The sequence below is a fragment of the Aspergillus pseudotamarii genome (genome assembly GCF_009193445.1).
Source record: "Aspergillus pseudotamarii strain CBS 117625 unplaced genomic scaffold BDV38scaffold_24, whole genome shotgun sequence".
In the NCBI taxonomy this organism is placed as follows: domain Eukaryota; kingdom Fungi; phylum Ascomycota; class Eurotiomycetes; order Eurotiales; family Aspergillaceae; genus Aspergillus; species Aspergillus pseudotamarii.
Genome location: NW_022475038.1, coordinates 374,961 through 392,229, shown reverse-complemented (window position 1 = coordinate 392,229; position 17,269 = coordinate 374,961). Strand labels below are relative to the sequence as shown.

Below are 17,269 nucleotides of genomic sequence, written 5' to 3'. Positions count from 1 at the left end.
TCCCAGATCCCTGGATTCTCTAGGGTTATGTAGAAGTCCGAATACTATTATTTTCACTTTATGCGAATATTCTTTGCGAGGTAGAGCTTCACGTCTAATAGTATACAGCCCTAGAAATATAAACGCAAGGCCAACATGACAGTTGAACGCAACGTCAAGTCTATGATTTTTCCGACACCCCAGTCTCGCTATCCGTCGGATCACGATGAGATATCTTCCTGTCTTCTCTGTAACTCCGGAACGTATATAACGCACTAAGCGCCATACCAAGACTACCCAATCCGATGGCCAGATACATACAACCACGGTAACCCTTCAACACATCACTCGGCGTCTGACCTCCATTATTTACGTGTACTTCAACCGTACCAGCAAAGCCCAAACTGAGCGAAATGCTGTAATTCACGACCGTGGTGACAAGCGACGCAGCAACACCCTGGTGCTCTCTGCTAGACGCGTTGGAGAGCATCAAGGTGGCCGCTGGAAACGACATATCCATTCCCCAAGGGATCACCAAGAGGCAAACAAATGTGAGAGCCCAGTAGGTTTGGTGGACGGGGGCAATGGCTAGGAAAATATTCCCCACTGTGAAACAGGTCATAGATGCGAGCATGATCCAGCCGGGGCGGACTCGACTCATAAGATACCCTGTGGTAAAACAGGCCAGACACCCCACAATGCCAGGAGGAGTAAACTCTGCCGATCCTAGTAGAGGTGATACGCCGCGGAACTGTGCTTGAAATCTCCAGAAATAGTAGACCCATATACCGAAAGAACCCCAACCGCAGGCGATGCAGCCCAGGACGTATAAGACATCTGCCGTGAACGCTCTCATTGGGACGAGCGGGTTCTCCGAGTAGTGAAGTTCCGCGGCGAAGAAGGCGGCGAGAAGCAGAACCCCGATGATGAGAAGTACGTACACGTACGGTGTGCTCCAGCCAACAATGGGCGCTTGGTTCCAAGCAACATTGATCAAGACAAGACCCGCGATTCCTAGGGATGATGCAAACACATCCAAGGTTTTGAGGAGTTGGAGGAAAGTATACTGCTTAAAATCCGTATGCTGGACGGGTGCGATCACTATACTGCCCAACAGCGCACACGCCACGGAGACAATCGCCATGGTCCAGTATGTCCATGGCCACCATGCTAGCTGCGAGAAGAGAGACGAGAACACAGCACCCAGGATTGCACCATTTGGGGCAGTCGCGCCGAAGATGGCAAAAATCATATTCTTCTTCTTTCCGGGTGCGTAGGTCGCCCCCAGCACAGCCAGGCCGTTGGGGAGCAGCATCGCTGGACCCAGGCCCTGCAGGACTCGGGCAAATATGAATAGCACATGGTTGGAATACACACTAAGGCCGGCAACTAGGGACCAGATTGCCAGCCAGATGTAGCCAACCAGAAACATTCGGTGGTAGCCGAAGACATCGCCAAAGCGGCCAAAGACCAAGATGAATGTACCCACGGTCAACGAATAGCCAGCGATAAACCAGGACAGAACACCAGGTTCAGTAATTTGAAAACTGTCCCCGACGATATCGAGAGTCGCCACACATACTCCTATGTTTGCCTGCGTGATGAACTGCGACATACAAACAATGATAATGAACGCAGCCTCGCGGAGCGGGGAGAAGCCATCCGCGATAGAGTGGGCTGAAGGTACAGGCCTCAGCTCGTCAGACATTGTGATGGTTATAGGAGGGGTTGTGACATTAAGTCAAAATTAAATTAAGTACTATATACTAAGCCATTCCGGTTATGGCTCTGATATTGATATGACAGGTTTCCATATGCCTTTGGGGGTAATGTAGGATTTTTCTACGGACTACGGACTACGGACCTTCCCCTTCGCATTTGGTTAGCCTCCGAAGGCAAGAAAAAAGTTGGATGTCAAAGTGGGCCTGAAGACGGTTAAACTCCCCGATACCGCATCCTATGAAGTTGAACCTGGACCCGCCTCGGCTTTTGAGCTGCTCCCGAAACGGCAATCGAGAGGGTGGATCTAAATCTCCCGTGGGTCGGAACGAGCCATTCTTGCGACTTCGTACTCTGCATAAATAGAGATAATACATACGCAAAGCCCTCTATCAGATGGGTTTGTACCTACTACGAAGTAGAAATACCGGGCATATATGAAGCTATCTTGAAATCAACACATGATTCAAAATCCAGCTCGGACGCGTCATTGTCCCTGTGTATAACATCATAAGACACTAATGCACGAGGAACCAGTGGTCACAATGAACACTCACTGGGCGAGAACCCTGCAGTTAACCCACCATCACTTGGTACAGCTACTTCTCTGTACTTCTCATAAATTACACGATCTTTTATCAATGTGAAGGTCTTCACTAAGTGAAACTTCCAAGTATGCCAAGCTCACAAATATGCAATATATTTACACCAAGTCCTATCCACGATTTAATTCCAAAGCCCTAGATCCTTTCACTAGGGTTTCATGTGACCATGTAATACTGAAGCAGATTTCGCTCAGTCAGAGACTTCAATAACCCCGAATCGATCGTGCTTATCGAAATCAAGTATAACTGATGCATTTATCACTACCCACTCCGGCCAGCTGCATAGCAATAGAAATCAAATACATGATGTGGGATCGAAGTGCAGCAAAAGGAGTTCAGAATGTACACAAATAGGTATGTTACGCTTCTGCTCGACACCTCTACAGATCCATATTTTATCTGGCGAACACAAGTCCCTCGTTTGTGGGACAACTCCGTATAGGCCTGCTTGGTGAACTGTTTCCTCATAGTCTGGAGAACTGATCCTTCGCTTTGCAGGAAAAAGCAGTAATTTTGAACCAGAGCGTAGACGCTTTGTTTGAAATGATGCATGGAGTAGATCTGCGTTAGGCTTATATCCGCTTTCACACTCGCATCGAGACCGCGAAATTGTAGGTTTGAAGCACTGCGTATGTGAGACTTCTGAACTAGAAAGGAAAAAAGCTGTATGATCAAAGGGCTAATGCAGTAGGCATCTGTAGACCTTTGTTGCTTACGTGCGGTGCGTAGAGTCTAGACTACATATGATCGATCGAACCTGACGATCTATCGCGGGTCGGATAAAATCGGATACTATGCCTATATGACGGTTGGGGTTCAGATTCGTTGCCCGAATTTGGTATAATATAATTGAATACCGTTCCAGCAACCAATTACTCAAGCTTTAGGGTATTTCAAGTCGCAACCCCTGCGGCGTAGGCCCATACTTAATTGGCTCTGCGCCTGGGTTCGGTCAGCTGCCGAGGGGACGCCGTTTGACCCGAGGAACATCGGGCCACTGCGAGTGAAGGATTCATGATTAGTGACCGTGCAACTCACTATTTTAAAACAGATCCACACCGATAGGAATGTAGTACTAATTACACTATATTATCGATTCTGCGATCCTGCAATTCAGCTATTCTGCTACCACACGGTGTGCACCATGACAGCGCACCCCGTAACCCTAGCAGTGCCACCCGTTGGCATTTGGGAGTTCTTCTTCGAGCGCCCTTCGCTTCCTTTCTCGCAAGATCACGGTATATCAATTCTCTGTTTCGTTCAATTTACCTGATTTGCTTTCACGAGGCCCTGTTTTAACTTCGTAAGTAGTCATCTTTCGCTCGGCGACTAGTGACTCCCAATGTACGTATCGGCAAGTCCAAAACCGGGCGGGACAGTTTGGGAGGGCCCTGCAGTCACAGTGGGGCTGGTGCAAGGGCGACATTCTCATGGTGATGGCCCCAAATGATATCAACACTCCGTCTGTGATTTGGGGCTGCCATTCCCGTGGTGGAATAGTGGCCCCAGTGAACCCAGAATTGTCGGCGCGTGAGCTTCGCCACCAATTAGAGGGTAACTCCGTACGAGGTCTTATTGTTCATCCAAAGTGTGCTGCAGCTGCCGTTGAGGCTGCACATCTTGCGAAATTCCCTATTGATCGAATCCTACTTCTACGGTTTGATACGCCTATCCAGAAACGTCATGGTATCTCGACCGTGGAACAGTTCGTCGCTGTCGCAGAACAAGCCTCGGACGTTGAGCTCCAGCGGGTAGAGATTGAACCAGACAAAGACATTGCATTTTTGATATATTCATCAGGAACCACAGGCCGACCGAAGGCTGTGATGGTCTCTCACCGTAATGTTGTGGCTGCTGTCATGTTACAAGCATCCGTGGATGGTCCACACGTAAACTGGGACCGCGATCGCACCTTAGCAGTACTTCCCACGTACCACATATTCGGTAAGGACCGCAAAAGTCGAGAGAACTGATGTGCTATTCATGAAGGCCAGTGTGCTAATAGAATAGGTCTTATCTGTCTCATGCATCTTCCTATTTACTTTGGCACGACGACGTTTTATATGGATACATTCGACCTTGCCACTTTCTGCAACCTGATCCAGGAGCATCGCATCTCTCACGCTTATGTAGCCCCACCAATAGTGCTCCATCTGACCAAAAATAACCTCGTACGCGACTATGACCTACGTTCAATCCGCATGATCACTTCAGGTGGCGCACCTCTCGCTGCGAACCTCATCACTGAGTTGCATCAACAACGACAATTGCCGGTCCGGCAGGCGTATGGATTATCCGAAACGACATCCATTTCGCACGTCCAGGTATGATACGTTCTGTTCATCGATAGTAACTCTCGTGGAAAGGCATACTAAGATTACCCCCAGCGCTGGGACAAATGGAGGGATGGTATGGGCTCGAACGGCCCTCCAATCCCGGGTGTTGAGGCCAGATTCATCACATCTGATGGCCGTACAGCTGCAGGCGGCCAAGAAGGAGAGCTTTGTGTGCGTGGACCTACTGTGTTTAAAGGCTACCGCGACGAACCTGATCTGACGGCGGCTTGCATGACACCAGATGGATGGTTCAAAACCGGTTCGTTCTCTCAGACCTACCAATCCCCAGTCCCTCTCCCCTTTCTGAACTTACTCATCATAAATGCAAATCCTCAATATTAATATTTCCTGCAGGTGATCTGGGTTACGAAGATGAACAAGGCAATATGTTTATTACTGATCGCCTGAAGGACTTGATCAAATTCAAAGGGTACCAGGTGGCACCCGCCGAGCTGGAAGACCTTCTTCTGGAACATAAGGCCGTGACAGATGCGGCTGTTATTGGAGTTATGAACCATGAGCTCGCAAGCGAGGTACCGCTGGCTTATATTGTGGTCAAGGCTGGTCAACCGGAGAGTGAAGCTACGGCGCAAATGATCCTGGATCACATCAAAGACCGGACGGTTTCATATAAACACCTCCGTGGTGGGATCGTGTTCACCAACGAGATCCCCAAAAGCCCATCGGGCAAGATCCTGAAGCGGAAGCTTCTTGATCATGCATTGTCTAAGGGCGTACGGCCAATCGGGGCTGTACAATATTCCAAGTACAGCCGGACGGCCAAGATATAGAGAGAAACCTGTTCTCACGACGACAGATCATGTCAATGGCTTAGAGGAAATTGCAGTCCCTGCGTATCGCGGATGATAAGGGGCGAGCGTATGAATTCGACCAATTGACCAGCCGGCTATACATGATGGATAACAGGGAGAAAGGTTAGAAGGTCAAATATGGACCTTAACTTTCTTTGGGCATTAATTGTTGCTTACCATTACATCTATTTAACGTTCCGTCTCACCGTTGGGCTGTTTGTGCAAATCCAGTGAAATACCACAGTACATAGTATGGATTGTGAAACTACAAGCATCGCTAATGATCTGAAGAAATATGAAATTAGAAGTCTTAAGACAGTCATTTTGGGCCACCTACTATGTGACCATTAAACGGGGCAAGCTTTTGTTGAACATATAGCGAGAATTAATATTAACTTACAACAGAGCTAGTGATTTTCTCTACCTCAAAAGTTAGTGAGATATATCTGACGTTTCCCAGAAGATTTTAAGCCCATCAACTAATACAAGCAACTGGCTTGCTCAGATCCGCACAAACACCACAGTCTATATCATTATAATATAGGCCTTGAATAATTTGATAAGCGTCCCACTATATACGCCTGCCTATGTTTGACATACATGTAGAAAGGCTTAGCATCGGGACAGCGACGTATATTCTTGGGAAGACCGCCGTGTTGGTCCGCTCTGTTTAGTCATTAGTTCTTGGCTATCAGAAAAGGATAAAGCAGACTGACGAATTGGGACATCCATTTGCGTTGTTAGCGGATACTACAATAGCTCGTAGAAATAGGAATAATGCGAAGAAATTAAATTCGATGTACATCGCGCTTGGCTCTGGTATCGGATCACAAGTAAAGCCTACACAATCCAATAGATGGCTCAGGGCTGTTGATGATTTTCGAGTGGATTACGGCCGTTTGGGTATATAAATATATCCAAAGACCTAGACAAAGGAATAACCCATGTTACCCATATGAGAAATTGCCATAACAAGCAGTATAACATGCAGTATAACACGTAGTATCGGACACAAGGTACTCTTGAAAGATAAACAGCCAGAAGTTGTTACATACGTTAGGGCGCTCCAGATTCAATTCCAATTATTAGACCCATCACATTCACTGGCAATTTCTGTATTAAAGCACTGGCTCAGTATCGACTATCTCAAGATGAAATTCTTGCAAACCTGCTCCGTTCTTGCCGTTCTGGTGGCATTCAGCAAAGCCACCTCGATATTAAGCCGCCTCCGAAGCGAGGAACATCACCCGATCTCTACGGTGGAAGACATTCCTGAGCTCTCAGAAGGATTTAGTTGGAGGATTGTGGAGCGCCTTGTCGGAAATGGCACAAGAATTAGTCGTGTTGTGGAGCTCGATGCCCAGTCGAACCAGCTGCAAAAGCGGGTATTTGCTATTGGTTGTGTTAGGATAAGTACACCTACTACAGCCAACATCAGCGTAAAACAACTGATAGCTGTTGAGTTCGCACTAAGGCACTCAAAGCATGCTGGGTTACCCCCCTTGATCGACGACTGTAACGCCCTGAATACCCAAGTCAAGAATTACCAATCAACACTTTTCGTACAGCCGGGCTACTGCCACGAAGCGACATATGGGACTTAGCCTACATTTGTGCCAAATGTCGACAGGTAGCCATGGATACGAACAAATGGTATGAGCTTAACCAGGCGGTTATCAGCCACTGCGTTGACGATAGTGAGGCTGGACATGGGTATGACAATGCAGACAATGAATACGAAATTGGTATCGAGCATTCGGGCGATGAGCTCCCTTCATATAATTGCTGAGTCCGGTATGAGTCTTATACATAAGAATATGTATAGTCCTTCAAGTAGGGCCTGTATCGATAGCCTGGATGTCAGGCCGATGTACTGTACTGCACAATAGGCAATACAGTTTACTGAATGCTTAACATGCTGCTCCATGTAGATTCTCATTGAGTCATGGTATTTACTTCTCTTCAGAGCAGCCAGCGATATAGCTTGCTTATGCAAATGATTCAATGCTGAATCAAATAAAGCTGCTTCTAAGCGGAAAGCTCATCAGCATCTCGTTTAACAATTTCCATTCCGCAACATCTAACACAATGTAATCCTTTAACAATGAAAGCAGAGTCACAATGCAACGACAACAACAACAACAACAATAATAATAATAATAACAGAGCAACAAGGGTAAAAACGAAGCTGTTAGTCAATATTGATATAATTCCTTTTCATGATGAACTGTCACAACCCCATCGTGAGAATTGCCGTACTGAGCGCGTAAACCCATCCGCATCCTGCTCCTGCGAGACAATCTTGGAATTACTACTATGTCTGATAGCCCGACGGAATGGAGACATCCCGTAGGGTAGTTTTGGCTCATTCGGAGAGATCCAGCCCTTCTTATGGTCAACCATTGCGTTCATTACCAGCTCGTTCCATGCCTGATCTGCGGGAGTAAAAGGACAATCAAAACTCCACTCCGCTCGAATTTGCACCTCGTGTTTCTCAAGTAAGACATCTGCCTCTATTGATGGAGTGTGAAACACTACCTCAATAGACCCATCGTAGGCAGTGTTGCGTGCCAGCCTCTCTATATGAGCTTTCATTGCAGCGCAATCGTCATTAGGAAAAGAGACTAATTTGGAAAGGGTCCAGCTGAAACCCGGAGTTCTATTAGCATAGTACCAGATATTGGGCTAGGAAATCATACGATCGCTCGTCCTTACTATCACGCAACCAGTCATTGAGCCAGCCATCCAATATCTCCTCGAAGTTGCAGCTGTCCTGGTTGGCGGAGTGATTCCAGGACCGGGAATCGCTTTCATTGTTCGTCAAGAACTTCCCCGATCTGATGCCTACTACTTTCGAACAATCAATCCAGAGATCAAAATCAATCACTTTGATCTGTCCGTTCGTACTATGCGTCCCAAGGATTTGCAAAGATGCTTTTGGTGGAGAGTTAACCTGCTCTATCAGAGAAGATTTCGGGGGGTACAATGTGGGAGTCATCTTTTGACGGTCGGTTCGGATGGAAAGGGATTGACTGGTAGAAAGGGCCAAGTAGGAGCCCTGAGAGATTATTATTTATTGAGCCGAAGCTTAGTCAGTTCGCCTGCCACTGCGTCAGCCTTGAACTCGTTCATCCCGGTCTGACTTGGAGTATGCACTGACTTAGGGCACGTCTTACTAGGACGTTCTTAGTGCAAGAGAAGGGCCCACTATTGTCGGGTGCCTCCGGAAGCCCAGTCAGGGATCTTAAGGACGACTCCCTGCACACTGTCAATCAGGACCCGAAAGATCTACAACTAGATGTGACCGGTGTTTGAGCTTTGAACATGAACTACTTCTGACCCCAAGGGACAGCAGAGGCAAGAAGTGGAAGGAGATAAGCGCCTTTTTCGAACATCTTCTCGGAAAGCGATATCGTGCTCCGGCTCTGCAAATGCGGTATATGCGGCTCCAAAGGCGACTGCGCCTACATACTGACTATGATAAATCGGCATTGTTTCGGGCTCATGCCCACTGGGTGGACATGAAATGGCGGATAATAAGTGATAAGGTGGGCAAAATTTACTTTGATGGTGCTGTGTAACTGGCTAGTCTTCTAGATGATAGAGCTCGGTCGTGGGAACCAGTGGACGCCCGCGTACTGTGCGTCCAGATGGTTAGCTTACTACAGGCTAATGGGAACTGCTAATGAAGCATCGACATATGTATCTGTCTATCGGTGTCCTAAGTACTTGCGTGGAGGGGAAAGGGAGTCATGCGACCGTATTAGGTGATAATTCATCTCGTGGAGAACCCTATCAGCAGCCTGCATAGTATAACTGGCAATTTACGCATGTAATAGCTTATTCTTTCGTTTGGAGTATCCGTAGCATGACAAATACAAGATGAATTGGAATGCTTTGTACTTATTAGTATTTAAATAGTGTATACAACACACCTTTCCTTTTATTTATCGAAAAGGCTCGATTTATCACCAAGGAAACGCCAACTTCAGGATTGGGCCGTATTTTGGATTGATCATGGCGTACTATAGCTAATCTAGTGGTATTTATGAACCTTTCATTAGACTATCTTCTTTCGTGAACTGACCTCTGTTATCCTGGAGGCAACAATGTAGCTACTACATTGGTTTATTCCCCTCTCTTCACGGGTAAACCTTGGCTGATTGGAGTGGGAAAAGCTAGTCAAGCATCGATCGGACCACCTGGTTTGAGCTTTGGACTCCTCCCACCGGCCTGTGACTAGGTAGATTTCGTGTCCACGCTAGCGAGTTGGGCATTTGAGAACCTATATCGGGATTTAATATGGCAACTGTTGGGAACCGGAGTTCAGCTCTAATTCTTACTGGAGCTTTACTGCTGCCAGTTAGTAAGGAAACACCGGCTATGGTCGCGTATGGGCAAGAGCTGGTTGGGGTACCCAACAGACAATCATCCATCGTTACACATTAACGTCTGATCCTCGAAAGACTCTCTCAGGATGCCGCTCTCGGTCAATGGCTAATGAAACACCCCAAGCTTTCGAGTGTACCGTAATAGATAACACTTAATGCGAACACCCTTTCACTATAGTTCGACTTGTAAATGGTGACTTGTTGAGAGGCCCGATATAACCTGATTGCGATCGACAGGCTTGCCATGTAAAGCCATTCTGGGGCTTTGAATCTGACCCTAGAAACCCCCGGTCAAGGTTCGTTGTCCGACGGCAAAAGCTGGGATGTGCTGCACAGTATAGTAGAAGCTGTGGGGCAGTCAAGATAGGAAATTAGTAAAGCGGACCATTGGACTGAGATGATCCGAGTTGTGTCAGTCAATTTTGCTTGACTTGCGGGAGCCGCCGCTTTAGAAAGTCACGGTGGAGGTCCTTCAATATTGGATACATAGTTAGATCGCCCAGTTTCAGGGCATGATAAAACTGTTTCTGCCCCTCTCTCAGGCCTCCTTCATTCAGAATGTCCGTTCCATCAACGAACTCTAGCATATACGTCAAAATTGCCAACCAGTAAGTCTCGCGGGTAGTTCCGTAATCTCGACAAAGCAACAGTATAAGAGCCTCACAGTATCTCGAGGGGCTAGGGATTCGGACAGAACTTGGATATAGAAAGCGCCCTCGACCGCGACCTAAAGTAGCTGGAGGAAGCCTTGCGTCAGACGCGAACATAATATCCGCACTGGTATCGTGGAAAGCAGCCTCAAACTCTGGAAATTCCCAAAGCACATCAGACTTTTTGTACAACAGTATCGCAAGCTCATTATCAATATGTAGATGCTTATATGGTGGCTGGCATTGATTTGAATTTGAATGTGGGCAGTCTAGATATCGCGAGCAGAGATAAAAGCCAGCCTCAGCGATAGTAGAGAAGGAGATTTCACTAAGTGCATCGGGTACGACAAAGGACACGCCCTTCGCAGTGTTAGTTATTTTCGAAAACCAGTCATTTCTGGACAGGACACTAACATCAACAACCGTCGGGACTCCGTAGACGGTTAACAGATAGTTGCCCCAAAGCAGATTCGGGATGTTAAAAGCGTCGAGAAGGGAAGATATCGATGTCACTAGGTCATTATCTAGATGTTGACCATGGAAGCGAAAGGTAGTCATTGCGGATAGGAGTCTAGACAATGGAAACAGCCCGATGAAGCAGAATGCAGACACGGCCAGCTTTTTAAATTCCCGTATGTTTACTGCGGCTTGCGGACGATTCAGCACATGAGAGGGCGTTGTCGTCGTTGGGACATGACCATGTCCATTTATGGCTTAGCTCACTGAGTAGTCATCCCGAGAGGACCCTCGAATTTGGAAAGGTAGTTTCGCCAAATGGCGGGTTGGGTTTCGACACTTGATCCAAAACCCGCCAAGAAAAATAACTCACGGTAATGTATACATGGTATGTTCGATATAACTTTTATTGGCTTGGCCACGTATTGATCATTACATTACCCCACGCACGGCACAGTCTTCGAACCAGCCTAACAATCACCCAAACACTGCAAATCCTACAAGAGATCGCATATTAAATGGCGGAGCTTCTATCCTTCCTACTAAATCCGACATGATGTCCCTTTGGGATGGGTATCTGCAAGGCTGCCATGCTGTTATGGGCTTTATTAGGCTAGCCTAACCCGGGCGAATAGACAAGGCAGAACTGATAAGCTGGTGACTAGACAATACGATGCTCAGGACAGCCTTGTCAACATAAGGGTCAGGAGGAAAGTATCACAGGCTTAAAACATCGGACAAACTAGAGCCGCAGTTGGTTGGGGTCTCGCAGTAACAAGCCATAGATCCTGTGTTCCGAACAAGTCCGGGCCAGTAGGGTTTGACCGTTAAACCAAAGCCAGTAGAAATATTAGATTTTTGTTCTAGTCATCTACTCTCAGCATGAAAAAGGCTGATATGATATGTCGAGAGTAAAATGTATTCCTACCATAAGACTGCAACAACAATAGGGAATCAGCCTTGTATGGCTAGGCTTTATCGTAATGAGTACTAAGCTGATTAATTCTTTAACTCGCAATCTATAAAGTGTCCCTTTTCTCTCAGAATACTCAGGTTCTGGGTCAACCACGATTTTGTGATAGATAGATTTCTCCTATCTTATTTATCTACGAAAGTCTTTTGTCTTCTACAATATATATACTGATTAGTCCTCGAAATTAAGGAGATATGAGCTCTATTGCCCAGCCCGAATTGGCTATAATAAGAAGCAGCAATGTCTTACTCCCTAGCCACGAGTGGCCTCAGTATAATAAGCGGTATTACCAAGATCGGCATCCTCAAAAGCTAAAGATTCACCTTCTAGAGTCTTGGCTTTTTCCTAGATTCCTATCTTTCCACAGGCAGGAATCATCTGCATTACCTATTACCAATGCTCAGCACGCTCAGTAGTTTCAGTTAGCAACAAACACTCCTCAAATTTCAGCACTGCGGGAGATACAATATAGTCAACTCGAGCCTCCAAGAGGTACCACAATTAGGCCAAGACTCAACTCAGGCAGTTCAACTGCATCTAAGAAAGGTAGAAAATTGAGATTCAAGCCAGCTGTCGATTCCCGCAAAGTCAGTCATAAGACACGCAAAGCGAAACTAGAAGAGATCCTGCAACCAATTATAAACACGGAAGATCCGGGTTCATTCTCCATCTTACTGTGTTGGGGTACGAGCAGCGACTCTTTTATATTTCCAGTCAAAGTTATCAACTCAGATAACAAGAAGAGTATCTGGCAAGAAATTAATCGCTCATGGTATAGCCATAGAGGGCGGTGGAGAAAGTACATGCCCCTTCTGAGAGTCAAGACAGTAGATATTATTGAGATCAGTACTTGATCAATGCGTCCAATCAGAAAGCTAGTATTGCTGATACTCTGGCAAGATTTCTATTGCTGGGAAGAATCAGCGAGGCATTACAAATCCTATACTCAGGAACAGATATGTGGGCATATTCACAAAAGAAAATATATACGCCCAGAAAAAGGAGCTGGAACAGACCATTCATAACTATCAGCCACAGGAGTATCCGTGCTCTTACAACCCCTCCACGGGTAAGGTAAATTGCGACAGCGTGTGCAGATCATGGAGTAAATAGGATTCAAGGTACCCAGAAGACAGGCTCTTTGAAGCCAAAAGAGATTTGGCACGCTTGGACTTACATTCACAGTTAAGGTTTGCCTTTACACAACCCCATTCTACAGCACCATTCGAATTATTGAGTAGAGAACTAGTTCTCAGTCATCTGTATGTTTTGAGGAATATTGACTGAACTTTTATTACCCTAACTGATAGTCCAGTAATATCTTAGACAAACTTGACATATGGCACTGTCCAGAGCTTGGAGAGCTCAGATTTCCTGGACTTATGATCAGTAAAGGTTGGGTGTTAGATCCGCAACACATACTCTTGCCTCTGAGCACAACTGCGCTTTTCATAATGGTAGTCGCTGCTAAACTGGTTTATAGAGATTGGGGCATAGCATAGAATATAGGATGCTTCCTAGTCTCGTTAGCGGCGCTTTTATAGATGTGGGCTAATCATTGTATTGGCTAATAAATCGCTTGTACGGTAGCAAGTACAAAACTTCTCCGTCCCCTTTGGCTTATTTGTGGTTTTCCAATACAATGATGAAGGGACATTGTAAAAAACTGTCCCCTATACTTTCTCCAGAGAGGGTACCGGTTCTGTATCCCGTGTGGTGTGCGGTTGAACCGTTACCTTCCCAGAGTGACACTCCAATATGGGGGTGTAACTAGAGGTGGTGGGGCAGGTTGGATACAAGGACAGAACTTGTACTGCTTACCTGCGATTATAAATACTCTTATACAAAGGAACAGAGGCACGCCACATTGTTAATATTATCTGATATCATAAAAAATATTGATGACGTTTAATAACCAAAACAATCACAAGTTTATTTATTGTAATACTGTTTGCTAAAGCTGCTATAGACTGCGAGCGACCCAGGCCCTCCGATTATCAAGATCACCTTTCCAGAATAGAACTCCCACATAATAGTACACAATCTCTCGATCGTTCTTTGTTGTTGAAAGAAGAGTTAAAGAAGCAGTGGCCATTATATTTTAATTCAACTGAGAATAAGATAAACCCTTTCCTGCGAGTCATCACGTTTACTTTCAAAACTATTGATCCATGGTCTTCGGCTGGTATCCATCACTATGTCTATTGTTGTCTCACTATAATGGCTCACAATGCAACGAGGCACTGTGGCATCGTTAATGCAGTGTCTGACAACCAAAACTATCATAATAAATAATCTCTTTTTTGATAAATGGGTGGTCACGTGTACGACGAATGATTATGATTTAGTATGATAAGTCTCCCATCCTCCCCAAATGTAAAACAGAAAACCCTCACTCCAGCACAACCCCCCAATCCCCCTCCGCCCACACGATCTTCAACTTCCAATGCCTAATCTTCCACAACCCATCTCCCTCGTCCCTGACAACATCCATTTCATAGAAACTCCCCGCCAAGAAATATTTCGTCCCAGACTGTATACCCTCCCCGGGTCGATAATGCTGCGCCAGGGCGGATGCAGTCAATGACCCCTTCTCCTCGCCGTCTTTGACGTTCACCCGTACATTACTCATGTAGTGAATGGTATCCAGTTTCGAGATCTTGTCGTAACAGTCTTTGTGGATTGAGTCAAGACTTTCGAGGAGTCGGCCGTTAAGATCGAACGTGGCGTCTTTGGTGAAGGCTGAGTCGAAGAGAGCTGTGTCGGCGGTGTCCAAGCCTCCGACACAACGGTAGAGGGTGTCGGTTATGGCTTCGCGGGTGGTGAGGGTGGGAAGCTTTGTTGGGTAGGACATTTTTTATTCGGGATTTATGCGGATTTGTAGGTATTGGTTGCAGACTATTTTATCTGTGTGTTGTTCGGTGTGTGGAATGTGAGTGATTGCGTGAGTGTGTGAGTGTGAGTGTGAGATGTTATATAGATTGTGGTGAGGTCTACGTATATGCGGCATGATGGCATGATGAGAGTGGTTATACTGTAGCTTAGTCCATGTATATCTGTGATTCGTGCCTGAGGCGGACTTTGAGTGGATATAAATCTGGCTTTGCGTAAGTCCGGGGGGTTAACTCCGGTTATATGGGGTTGGATATAGATAGATCCTTGTTGTTGGGTGATAGGGTTAGTGTGTAGTTAGGACATCAGAGGTCATTTCTGCCCCTCAATGCGTCTGTTTTGACGGGGGTAGGCTCAGTGCACAGCCATTGGCATTGTCGAATTGGATCTCTTGGCTCTAGGTACGGAACTTTATCGATAGTATTATAAGATCTGCACGTTACTATAACATAGTCCATATGTTAAAGGTGGTATTTCCCGAACTCCAGGCCGAGAATTACTATTGCCAATATGAATTATATTGAAAGGCGAGATTGCACATAACGAACCTCCTGGAGAAGAATAAACCCTTTGCTTGGAAACTCTCCAGGATGAATGGGAACAAGACTCAGGTCCGATAGGGACGATGATCTGAACGGAGATAACGTAGCCAACGGAGATAATTTCTCTAGTGCCCGGCAGAATGGATCGTGATATTGACGGAGTATATGTGAAAAGTCCGCGACTTCATTCCATAGAATGATGTATAATATACTAGTTTCCAACTGTTTATCTGATTACATATCAACTCCGCCCAGCGAACGCAACTGGGTGGTACCATAACAATGATCAATGCGTCAATATCTTGGCTGGCCTTCGGGATATCCAAATTCCCGCTGCGGAGACTAGTCCCCATTCGGCGACGATCCCCATATAAATTCCTTTACCAAAGGCTAGTCAATGAATCATGGACTAATCAAAAAGTCAATGTAAACGGACGATCGGTTGCATCAGGATGAAGGCGGGGTGATTATAAATCATGCCGTGGTGAGAGTCTGCCAGTTCACGACACCGTGCCACTGATTGGTCATAAGATGAAGACAATATGTAATAATTTAGGGGAATTTATAAGCCTCCGGTGGAATTTTGATTTCGAGGCTTAAAGGGTTGGTCACAGCTCCAACAATATAAAAGCTCTCGCATCCGACGACTTTGTTTAAACGCTTCATCCACCCACCTTGATTTCCACACCTTGTATCCTAAGATGTCTACGCAGAAAGCAATTGTTGTGACCTCCCCAAAGCAGGAGAGTCTGGTAACCGATCGACCCATTCCCGCTCTTCGCGATGATTACATCCTCGTCAAGACGGTCGCCGTCGCCTTAAATCCCACCGACTGGAAGCATATTGCTTTCATTGCCCCACCCGGCGTGCTAGTCGGATGCGACTACGCCGGTATTGTCGAGGAGGTTGGCAAAGCCGTCAAAAGACCTTTCAAGAAGGGTGATCGCGTATGCGGTTTCACGCACGGAGGAAACGCCGTGCAGCACGAAGACGGTGCCTTTGCCGAGTACATCGTCGCCAAGGGAGACATTCAGATCCGTATCCCCGATAATCTCAGCTTCCAGGAAGCAGCCACGCTCGGCGTAGGTATCTCGACCGTGGGACAGGGTCTGTACCAGAGTTTGAAGCTGGCGCTCCCGGGTGAGCCCATCAAGGAACCGGTTCCAATCCTGATCTACGGCGGCTCGACGGCGACGGGTACGCTGGCGATTCAGTTCGCCAAGCTGTCCGGCTATACCGTTTTGACTACGTGTTCACCGCATAACTTCGATCTGGTGAAACGTCTCGGTGCGGATGCGGTCTTTGATTATAAAGACCCCAACTCAGCGGCGGAGATTCGCAAGTACACCAATAACAACCTGAAGCTGGTTTTTGATACGATCTCGCTAAAGGCGAGTGCCGAATACTGCGAGCAAGCTATTTCCACAGATGGTGGTGATTACGGTGTTCTCCTGCCGATGGCTATCGATCGTGAGAACGTCACTACTCGTCACACGCTCGCTTACACTGTGATCGGCGAGGAGTTTACCTTTGGTGACAAGACCTTCCCTGCCCGGGAAGAGGACAAGGAATATGCTGAAGAATTCTGGACTCTCGCAGAGCAGCTGTTGGCCGATGGCAAGATCAAGGTCCACCAGCCGAAGGTGAACCCCGGTGGTTTGCAGGGTGTCTTGGAGGGATTGAAGCTCTTGAAGGAGGACAAGGTTAGCGGGGAGAAATTGGTGTACAATGTGGCTGAAACGCCTTAGAATCGTCCTTGCTTAGTTTCCGTTTAGAAATAATCTTATATGCCGCTTAATGTACGAGATAGTTCACCAACTGGGCGGAATGCAATGCTTATCCCAATGTATCTCCGGATCAGCATCCTTTAACCTCTGGGCCTTTGTCAACCACTCCATCTTCTCCAATCTGCGC

At 46.5% G+C, this 17,269-nt stretch overlaps 8 protein-coding genes across 8 annotated transcripts; 3 read left to right on the top strand and 5 right to left on the bottom strand.

The window, feature by feature from the left end:
* Window positions 1–53: 53 nt before the first annotated feature.
* Window positions 54–1,687, bottom strand: BDV38DRAFT_270998 (MFS transporter; the record flags this gene model as incomplete). Its single annotated transcript, XM_032057242.1, has 2 exons — window positions 54–94; window positions 235–1,687. The coding sequence occupies 2 exons, from the start codon at window positions 1,685–1,687 to the stop codon at window positions 54–56; spliced, it is 1,494 nt and encodes a 497-aa protein (XP_031914051.1).
* Window positions 1,688–2,335: 648 nt separating this feature from the next.
* BDV38DRAFT_246011 (uncharacterized protein) lies at window positions 2,336–2,991 on the bottom strand. Its single transcript, XM_032054493.1, has one exon. The coding sequence runs from the start codon at window positions 2,853–2,855 to the stop codon at window positions 2,565–2,567; it is 291 nt and encodes a 96-aa protein (XP_031914050.1). The 5' UTR covers window positions 2,856–2,991; the 3' UTR covers window positions 2,336–2,564.
* Window positions 2,992–3,194: 203 nt separating this feature from the next.
* Window positions 3,195–5,714, top strand: BDV38DRAFT_246003 (acyl--CoA ligase). Its single transcript, XM_032054492.1, has 5 exons — window positions 3,195–3,541; window positions 3,615–4,247; window positions 4,314–4,627; window positions 4,691–4,898; window positions 4,994–5,714. The coding sequence occupies exons 1-5, from the start codon at window positions 3,448–3,450 to the stop codon at window positions 5,428–5,430; spliced, it is 1,686 nt and encodes a 561-aa protein (XP_031914049.1). The 5' UTR covers window positions 3,195–3,447; the 3' UTR covers window positions 5,431–5,714.
* An 888-nt stretch (window positions 5,715–6,602) lies between these two features.
* On the top strand, window positions 6,603–7,055 carry BDV38DRAFT_282594 (uncharacterized protein; the record flags this gene model as incomplete). Its single annotated transcript, XM_032059817.1, has 1 exon — window positions 6,603–7,055. One exon carries the CDS (start codon window positions 6,603–6,605, stop codon window positions 7,053–7,055), a length of 453 nt encoding a protein of 150 aa, XP_031914048.1.
* A 613-nt stretch (window positions 7,056–7,668) lies between these two features.
* BDV38DRAFT_282593 (uncharacterized protein) lies at window positions 7,669–8,449 on the bottom strand (the record flags this gene model as incomplete). Its single annotated transcript, XM_032059816.1, has 2 exons — window positions 7,669–8,095; window positions 8,151–8,449. The coding sequence occupies 2 exons, from the start codon at window positions 8,447–8,449 to the stop codon at window positions 7,669–7,671; spliced, it is 726 nt and encodes a 241-aa protein (XP_031914047.1).
* Window positions 8,450–10,072: 1,623 nt separating this feature from the next.
* BDV38DRAFT_82473 (uncharacterized protein) lies at window positions 10,073–11,109 on the bottom strand. Its single transcript, XM_032063982.1, has 2 exons — window positions 10,907–11,109; window positions 10,073–10,852 (listed from the first exon to the last, which is right to left on the bottom strand). Exons 1-2 carry the CDS (start codon window positions 11,048–11,050, stop codon window positions 10,259–10,261), a joined length of 738 nt encoding a protein of 245 aa, XP_031914046.1. The 5' UTR covers window positions 11,051–11,109; the 3' UTR covers window positions 10,073–10,258.
* A 3,204-nt stretch (window positions 11,110–14,313) lies between these two features.
* BDV38DRAFT_282591 (nuclear transport factor 2 family protein) lies at window positions 14,314–14,775 on the bottom strand (the record flags this gene model as incomplete). The annotated part of the gene is made up of 1 exon (XM_032059815.1): window positions 14,314–14,775. The coding sequence occupies one exon, from the start codon at window positions 14,773–14,775 to the stop codon at window positions 14,314–14,316; it is 462 nt and encodes a 153-aa protein (XP_031914045.1).
* Window positions 14,776–15,792: 1,017 nt separating this feature from the next.
* Window positions 15,793–17,125, top strand: BDV38DRAFT_292603 (zinc-binding alcohol dehydrogenase family protein). Its single transcript, XM_032062043.1, has one exon. It carries the CDS (start codon window positions 16,057–16,059, stop codon window positions 17,101–17,103), a length of 1,047 nt encoding a protein of 348 aa, XP_031914044.1. The 5' UTR covers window positions 15,793–16,056; the 3' UTR covers window positions 17,104–17,125.
* Window positions 17,126–17,269: the final 144 nt, after the last annotated feature.

Excerpts from the sequence above, each read along its gene's own strand:
- BDV38DRAFT_246011 (XM_032054493.1), bottom strand. The coding sequence starts at position 2,855 with ATGCATCATTTCAAACAAAGCGTCTACGCTCTGGTTCAAAATTACTGC.
- BDV38DRAFT_246003 (XM_032054492.1), top strand. The coding sequence starts at position 3,448 with ATGACAGCGCACCCCGTAACCCTAGCAGTGCCACCCGTTGGCATTTGG. Across the intron at positions 3,542-3,614 it reads TCCTTTCTCGCAAGATCACG|TCATCTTTCGCTCGGCGACT; the intron begins GTATATCAATTC and ends CTTCGTAAGTAG. Across the intron at positions 4,899-4,993 it reads AGATGGATGGTTCAAAACCG|GTGATCTGGGTTACGAAGAT; the intron begins GTTCGTTCTCTC and ends TATTTCCTGCAG.
- BDV38DRAFT_82473 (XM_032063982.1), bottom strand. The coding sequence starts at position 11,050 with ATGACTACCTTTCGCTTCCATGGTCAACATCTAGATAATGACCTAGTG. Across the intron at positions 10,853-10,906 it reads GAGTCCCGACGGTTGTTGAT|GGCGTGTCCTTTGTCGTACC; the intron begins GTTAGTGTCCTG and ends AACACTGCGAAG.
- BDV38DRAFT_292603 (XM_032062043.1), top strand. The coding sequence starts at position 16,057 with ATGTCTACGCAGAAAGCAATTGTTGTGACCTCCCCAAAGCAGGAGAGT.